This window comes from Phoenix dactylifera, chromosome 8 (assembly GCF_051530095.1).
Source record: "Phoenix dactylifera cultivar Ajwa chromosome 8, Ajwa_hap1_PhDact_Kaust_v1.1, whole genome shotgun sequence".
NCBI classification, from domain to species: Eukaryota; Viridiplantae; Streptophyta; class Magnoliopsida; order Arecales; family Arecaceae; genus Phoenix; species Phoenix dactylifera.
In genome coordinates, this window is record NC_143197.1 from 24,105,001 (window position 1) to 24,113,724 (window position 8,724).

The following is an 8,724-nucleotide window of genomic DNA, read 5'->3' on the forward strand; positions in this document are numbered from 1 at the left end:
TTCATATAAATGATGGGCCAGATCCACTTTAATACCATTATAGTAATTCAGGATCTTACCAAAAAAAAACTAGCCATAGGGTATTATTAAGTTTCTTAGTCATGTATAACTACTCAAGATTTACACAGCTGACGTCACACTAAACATATGCTCGCTCAGATCCTCATATATATATATATATATATAGGGTAAGATGTACCTACCACTTTTCTCAAAAAATAGAAACGCTTGCATGCAAACTAGCTAAACAATTATTACCATCATTGCGATAGTATTAATACTGACTATCTTGTTCTTCTTTTAACCAAAGATGTTACCCTTTTCTTCTACAAGATGCACCTACGTGCCCATGTCTTCATCAAAACTTCCCATGGAGAAGCTACACTATAACTCAAGCTGCAATATAACTTATGTTGAAAGCTGCTGAGTTGTAGGGCTCAATCTCCTCTATTTCTTCTGAATGGAAAATGAGGAGAACTAGTGGAAAGAGAAGGTAGAGAAGGATGAGGAGGGCGGAATGGAGGGAAGAGAGGTGCGGGGAGAGATTGGGGCTGGGGTCCGAGGCCTTGGACTGGTCAACATTGGAGGTTCTTCCAAATTCCAATAGCAGCCATAGGGTCAAACATGTTTGGCTTACATCATGCATTGACCCTCTTGTATAGATGTTCATCAGCTATAAGGGCTTGATAAGTTCGTACACTGTGAAGTCACCAGGGTTTGACATGTGCCTCCCCTAATTGAGGCTACATCATCATCATGCTAAGGTTGGTTCACAGTGTTGCCGAGGTTCATCTAGGTTCTGATCTCTAGTATTTCCTAGATGAGTCGATTCAGAGTGCTTGTCTAGTCCTCTTGTTCAGGTGCAGATCTCTTATAATTTTTGGATGAGTCAATTCAGAATGTTCGTCAAGTCTTGTTGTTGCTTCTTGACTCGCCGCATACCATTCATGAGGAAATCAGTTCCAGGATCAATATTGCTTGTTTAGTTGCTTGAGATACCTAACATTATGATGGTTTTAAGTAATGTTGTTATGATGTTGGAGTTGTAGTTCAGAACTTTTGGAATCGTCTGAAGTGTTGCATGCAACATAGAAAAAGGTAACAGTTAGAATGGATCTCGATGAAATAGGGTGGTAGGGCTCAAAACGATGAAGAGCAAAGAAATTCGAAAAGATAGAGAGAAAGACAAACATGACAGATATGGACTTTACATGGTTCAGCTACAGGCCTACATCCACAGACGAGGATGGAGCAAAAATTCCACTGTAAATGAAAGGATGGAGTACAAGAAAAATACCGCCTCTCAATAAAATCCTAACCCCAATATACCCCATCTTTCATACTTTCCTAATGACTACAAGCCCTCTACAACCATCATAGACCTCACAAAAAATTCCTAATCAGTTTTTTCTTCCTCTTTTTTCTTTCTCCAAATTTATCAAACTAAATTATATAGTGAGGCAGATCAAGAGAGAGTTCCCAACGGCTATCTGGTCGGCGGCGCTCGCGAGCTGATTGACCGGGGATCTTGGTGCTCCGGTGGGCGGTGTGCGTCGTTTGGCCGGCCGGGATCTTGGGGAGTCCTCGTTTGCTCGTCGAGAGCCGGGTTGGCCGTAAGCCTGTAAGCGGGCGAGCGGCTGGGATCTGGTAGCCGAGGAAGCCGAGGAGGAAACCCGAGGAGCTCCGGTGGGCGGTGGGTGTCGGTTGGCCGGCCGGGATCTTGGGGAGTCCTCGATTGATCGTCGAGCGCCTGGGTTGGCCGTAAGCCTGTAAGCGGGCGAGCGGCAGGGACCTGGCAGCTGAGGAGGAAACCCGAGGAGGACGGTGGGCGGTGTGCGTCGGTTGGCCATTGGGGAGTCCTCGGTTGATTGTCGAGGATCTGGCAGCCGAGGAGGAAACCCGAGGAGGAGCGGACCACACCGGAAGGGGGGAGTACGCCGGTACACTCTGTCCTCTTGACCTGTTTGTTGTGTCTTCAGGTGGGCAACAACGGCATGGAGCAGAAGGGGAAGCAGTCGGCGGCGAAGGCGTCGGAGGGAGCGGCGAGAGGCAACGGTAAGCCCACTGCCACCAGCTCGAAGTCGACCGGTCGTGGGGTGCGCCCTACTGCCTGGTCGAAGCCGGGGCCGTGGGTTACCCACTGGCCCACGGCCGAGGAGGTGGACCGCCTGAGCCGCCGCTTCCCAGAAGTGCTGCGGCCGCCGGAAGAGCCGATAGAGGCGGCCCGGCAGGTGTGGGAAGGGCGGGCGGCGATTGTCCGGAGTTTTGGTCGCCGGATTCCGGCGGAATGGGTGGCCAAGGATGTGGCCACCCGCGCGAAGCTTGAAGGAGTGGTGGCTGTCCCGTTAGCGGACGATTACATCGCCCTGCGATTCCGGTCGACGGAGGACCGGGATCGGGCTCTCAGGGGAGGGCCGTGGGTGGTGGCGGGGCAGTTGCTCGCCATGAGCCCGTGGGTGCCGGACTTTGAGCCGGGGGACGGAACGGTGAACAGGGCGTTGGTATGGCTCCGGCTGCCGCGACTACCACCGGAGTACTGGTCGACGTCGACCATCCTCCACATCGCGGCTCGCGCCGGCCAGCCGGTGGCGGTGGATGAAGTGACCGAGCAGCAGGCGGCGATGGGGTTCGCCCGGGTTAAAGTGGCGATTGATCCCACTGAACCGCTGCGGCCGGGGGTGCTCATACAGGGGAAGACGAAGGTGCGGTGGCAGCCCTTCGTCTTCGAGAACGTCCCTGTTCTCTGCCCTAGCTGCGGGCGGATGGGGCATACGGAGGTGACGTGCCGTTTCCAGATAGTCGCCGGCGCACACAGGGAGGTGCATCCGGCGGCAACGGAGGCGGGGGACATCTCGGATCTACCGACCTTCGGTGGTGGGGTGGAGGTCCAGGGGCCAGTCTTCGGCCCCTGGATGGTGGCAACCCGGCAGAAGATCCCTCGGGGGGACCTGCCGCCGCGGCCGAAGGAACCTCCCGGGCCCGATCACGGGGCTGGGTCGTCTGCGGGGCGGCCGGTGAGTCCGGTGGTGGCGTCACCATCGCCTGCAGCGGTCTCTCCGGCTGACACGGCCGGCTGGCAGAAGCCGGCTAAGGTTGCTCGGCGTCGGTCGCCGGCGGTAGCGGAGGGGGAAGGGCTCCAGCTAGCCCCTCCTCTCGGCCCGTTTTCGGTGGACATGGCCGATGACGACTTGCTCGGGGACGACGAGACCGAGCCAGCCGAGCCGGATCGACACGGGGGGACCACTCACATGCGAGCGGACCCGGGGCCGAGTCAGGACAGCCTGTTGCAGGCTGAGACCGGGTCTGGTGGGCCAGCTGTGGCCCGGGCCCAAGTTCAGAAGAGGCCCAGGCCACCAGTGGACCCGGGCCCGCATGGAGGCCCAGGTAGGGGGGATCACCTACGTGTGCTTCCTGCGGTGGGTCAGCGGGCTGACACGCTGTTGACCCGCGGCCGGGCCCAGGGGCGGGGACGTCGGGGTCGTGGGCTGCCGGGTGCAACTCGGGATGCGTCTGCAGCGCGGGGCACGCTGCGTGCTCGATCAGCCCCGGGCCTGCGGGCACCCCCAGCGGCGGGAGAGCGGGTCCGGGAGATGCCGGGCCGGGCCGACTCGTACGGTGGCCATCCCCCCTGAGTGAGGCACAGCCATGGGATGCGCAGGGTGGTACTGGCCCCGCTGGAGTCTTCCGGTTTGGCCCTCTGCCCCTGGTTGCGGGTGAGCAGGGGGAAGCCTCCTCTAGTGGGAGTAGGGCCAGGGATCACCTCAGGCCTTTTCCGGAGGGGTGTCAGGCCGCGCCACTGAGACCAGGCGAGGGTATGGACCAGTCATGCAGCCCACTTCTGACGAGCAGGGGATGGGCCCAGGCATCGTACCTGAGGCTGGCCCCGCGTACCAGGGGGAGGATGGGTCTGAGGCCGACTTTGTGGACTGTGACCCATGAGGATCCTAGCTTGGAATTGTAGGGGGGCAGCCAAGCCCTCCTTCATGTCTTCCTTTAAACGGTTAGTGCAAATTCATTGCCCAGAGATCTGTGTCCTTAGTGAGACCCGGCTATCTGGTGAGGGGCTTGCACGTCTGAGACGACGTCTGGGGAGGGACTGGGAGACATACGCAGTCGAGTCCCAGGGGTTGTCGGGAGGTATCTTGCTCCTGTGGAGGCGTGGGGTGGCGACCTTTGATGTCTTCCATAACTGCTCTCAACAGGTAGTTATGGTTGTATCGGCACCTGATGCTCCTCCGTGGGTTTTGTGTGGGGTGTATGCGAGCACGAATCACAGGGTCAGGAGAGTCCTCTGGCAGGAGATTGCTAGTCTCACTGCCCAGGGTGTCCCGACAGTTGTTGTTGGTGACTTCAACTGCATCCTGAATTCGGGTGACAAGAGGGGAGGGGCAGCCTTCACGGATAGAGTGGACAGGAGGGAGTTCCGTGACTTTGTGTCACGCACGGGCCTGGTGGACTTAGGTTTCTCAGGACCTCAGTTTACTTGGTGCAATAACCAGCTTGGCAGTGCTAGGGTTTGGGAGCGTCTGGACAGGGCCTTTGCGTCCCCAGACTGGCTTCTTCTCTTTCCTACCTGCAGGGTTACTCACGTACCTCGGATCGCCTCGGACCACTGCCCCCTGCTGATTTCTACATCACTGGGACCCAGGCATCCTAGCCCCTTCCGCTTTGAGAAGGTTTGGCTATCGTACCCCCAGTCCTGGGATATTGTACGTGATGCATGGCGCCTCCCGGTGCGTGGAGACGCTATGCACCGGGTGTCGCGCAAACTAGAGTTGGCCAAGAGGCGTCTCCGGAGATGGAACCGCGAGGTTGTGGGCGATATATTCCGGAGAGTGGAGGGGGTTGAGACCGCGATCTCCGAGCTGCAGTCGAAAGAAGATTTGGAAGGCACGCTTTCGACGAGCGATATGGGTGACCTTCGGGGGCTTCTAGCGACTCACCACTCCCTTCTACGACAGCACGAGATCTTCTGGCGTCAGAAATCTCGAATCCAGTGGGTGCGTGAGGGTGACCGCAATACTAGTTTCTTCCACCGGACTACGATTATTCGGAGGCAGCGGAGCACGATTCACTCGCTGCGAGATTGGTCGGGACGCCGGGTGGAAGGTGAGCCCTCCATTCGTCAGATCTTGTTGGATTTCTTCCGCTCCAGATGGACGGAGGAGGAGGAGTCCGACGACAGTAACCCCATCCCTCCACGGGTGGATGTGAGGATCGAGGATGATGAGAACGCAGCCCTGGTCCGTCCGGTGTCGGCACAGGAGGTACAGGAGGCAGTCTGGGCTTTGGCTCCAGACAAGGCTCCGGGACCAGATGGGTTTCCCCCGTTCTTCTTTCGACGATATTGGGGTATTATTCAGACAGCGGTGGTTGAGGCCATTCAGTGCTTCTTCTCCCAGGCGGCGATGCCAAGGGATTGGAAGGCTACCTTCATCACGCTCATTCCGAAGCGTCAGGAGGCGGCCGAGCCCTGCCACTTCAGACCCATTAGCTTGTGCACTACCTTGTATAAGGTAGTGGCCAGGATTATGGTTCGAAGGATGAAACCCCTTCTGCCTGCCATCATCAGTCAGGAGCAGGGGGCGTTTATAGCTGGCAGGAACATTTCCCATAATGTTCTGCTGGCTCAGGAGATGATGTGGGACCTTCAGCGAGCATCGAGGCGACATAGCCTGATGGCTATTAAACTGGATATGGAGAGAGCTTATGACAGGATCAGATGGAGATTTCTTCAGCAGACACTGGAGGCGTACGGATTCCATAGGCAGTGGATCGACTGGGTGCTGGGGTGTGTCAGGGGGCCAAAGTTTTCGATTTTGGTCAATGGCACACCTTCTCCTTTCTTTGAGTCTACCATGGGGCTGCGTCAGGGATGCCCTTTATCCCCTTACTTGTTTATTCTTTGTGCTGATATTTTGTCTCGTGATTTGCAGAGGGTGTGTGCCCGTAGGGAGCTGGAGGCCTATGTTCCCGCCCCGGGGGCTAGTCCTCTTTCCCACTTACTCTTTGCTGACGATTGTCTTCTTTTGGCCAGGGCACGGGTCTCCGATGCATGGGTCCTTCGTAGGGTGGTTGCAGATTACTGTATGGCGTCGGGCCAGAGAGTCAACTTTCAAAAGTCAGCTGTCCGCTTCAGTCCGAGTACGGAGAGCAGGGTCAGACAGGAGATTCGTGGGATTTTGCAGATTCCTGAGCAGGAGGAGACATTGACCTACCTGGGAGTTCCCATCACAGGCCGCAGATTACGAGTGGCAGAGTGTTCCAGCCTGGTGCAGCGGGTGGAGAGCCGGTTGGAGGGATGGAGAGCAGGTTCCCTATCTATGATGGGGAGACTGACTTTGATCAGATCGGTGTTGGGTTCCATGCCAGTTTATCTCATGGCCAACACTGTGGTTCCGAAGACGACCTTACTGAGGATTGAGCGACTGTTGCGGTGTTTCCTGTGGGGGTCACTTGGTGGAGGCCGTGGGGTGCATTTGGTAGCCTGGGAGCACGTATGCCGGCCTACCAGCGAGGGCGGTCTCGGGGTGCAGTCCCTGCTGGAGCGTCGCGAGGCCTTCATTGCTCGGCATGCAGCTCGGTTCTTGCTAGAGCCACACGGGCTGTGGAGTCAGGTGATGGCTGCCAGATATGGACGTGACGGCTCAGAGATGGCATGGAGTAGGCGGCGAGTTTCCTTCATGTGGCGTGAGATTGGGAGGTATCTGCCGACGGTGTCGGCAAATACCAGGTGGACAGTAGGCGATGGGCGGAGTATTGATGTGACTGCGGACCCATGGGTGGACACTGTCCCATTGAGGTGCTGGCCGACCATGATTGATGCTGCGGCGGCGGAGGGGCTGCGGGTTTTTGATCTTCTGGCCCCAGGAGAGTCAGCATGGGATGATGTCAGGTTACGTCAGCTGTTCGGGGGACATCTAGCTGAGAGGATCCGGTCTCTTCCGGTGCCAGGCTACGGGGGGCCTGATGTTAGGGTTTGGGGCACTTCCTGCCGATCCAGGGTCCGATTGGGAGATCTCGCCGGTGTTATCCAGCAGGAGCATGAGCCAGGGCCGGACTACACTTGGATCTGGAAGTCAGGGCTTCACCCGAGGACTGCACTCTTCCTATGGAAGGTGGCGTGGGATCGTCTCCCGACGAGAGCAGTGCTGAGTAGGCGAGGATGTGAGATCCCTGCGGAGTGCGGGACATGCAGTGTGGAGGAGTCGGTCGACCACGTGCTTTTTCAGTGTACGTGGGCGAGGTCGGCATGGCAGTGGGCAGGGTTCCCGCAGGAGGTCTGGCATGGGAGGCCTCAGTTTTTACAGACGATGCAACAGTGGTTGGTCCGCCCTCGGACATGTCAGGAGGCTATTCGAGCGACTTGCACAACACATCAGATCTGGCTGGCAAGGAACGCTCGTACCCTCGGTGAGCGCAGGGTGTCACCGAGGTTCGTGGTGGAGCTAGCGCACGTACAGGCTTTGGAGATCAGATCCTCTTCAGATGGACCTCTGATAGCTCGGAACACCTGGGGTTCTCTTTCTGCCTCGGCAGCTTCTCAGATGGTATTCTTCACCTGGGAACCCCCACCCCCGAGTTTCCTCAAGGTCAACTTCGATGGATCGGTTTTGGATGGAGGCGCGCGAGGTGGTGCGGGCTTTGTGATACGGGACCCGCACTCCAGAGTCGTGGCAGCAGGGGGATGTCAACTGTTCGGCATATCGGTCCCCGGGGCAGAGTTACGAGCTGCCTGGGCCGGGCTTCGATATGCGAGGCAGGCTTTGCAGGCTGGCTCGATTGTTTTGGAAGGCGACTCAGCCACAGTCATCAGTTGGATTCAGAAGGGGCTGAGGGGTGAGGGCTCAGACCACCCCTTGGTTCGGGACATAGGGATGATGTGTGGGGTTGGGGTGGCCATTCAGGCCAAGCATGTATTTCGAGAAGCCAACGGGGCAGCCGACTGGGTGGCTGCCTTCGCGGCTCATCATTCAGGATACACCCTGTGGGTGGGGGAGGGGGAGCTGCCTCTGGCTCTCCGTGAGTTAGTATTTTTTGACTTTATTGGGTGTATTCGTACACGTTTTGTATGAAAACCCGCTTTTAGCAAAAAAAAAAAAAAAAAAAAAAAAGACAGATCAAGAAATTCAAGACAACCTTATTAGTCACAACCATTATTATAGTCAATTATTATATGTGATAACTTTCTGTTGTAAAACAAATAACAACAAATAATGGCTGTTATTCAGCATTTGCAATGTTTCTCTTAACAGAATAATATATTTTAAAAATAAAATTTAAAAATGAATTTTAAAAATAATTTAACAGAATTATTATATTTTAAAAATGGTGTCTGCTAGCATATGCAGCGGCACTGAAAAAGATTGCGGCAATAAATCTTGGCCGATACATACTGATAAATACTGCCAGCAAGAAACAGCATACTGACAAGTAACCAACACATGAGAAACATCTTCCATTTGAGATAAACAAAGATAACAAAACAATGTATCAGAAGGTAAGTTTCCTCTGTTATATAGCAGTAATTTAGTAGGTAATTTCCGCCACATGAGCTTCCAACAAAGGATTTTAGCTCTCATAGGCACCCAAAGCTTCCGTATCCAACTATAAGACTGATGTATACATGTGGTGACTCAATCTGAATCTGGCCGTTGTACATCATGAAGAGAAATTCTAGAGGATCTGGTTGGTTCCCAACACAAACAATTATCCATCCCCCTA

The 8,724-nt window shown here is 55.4% G+C and overlaps 1 protein-coding gene across 1 annotated transcript; it reads left to right on the forward strand.

Moving 5' to 3' along the window:
* Positions 1-1,994: 1,994 nt before the first annotated feature.
* Positions 1,995-8,437, forward strand: LOC149753044 (uncharacterized). Its single transcript, XM_089924960.1, has 3 exons — positions 1,995-3,384; positions 4,024-7,233; positions 8,343-8,437. The coding sequence occupies exons 1-3, from the start codon at positions 1,995-1,997 to the stop codon at positions 8,435-8,437; spliced, it is 4,695 nt and encodes a 1,564-aa protein (XP_089781086.1).
* Positions 8,438-8,724: the final 287 nt, after the last annotated feature.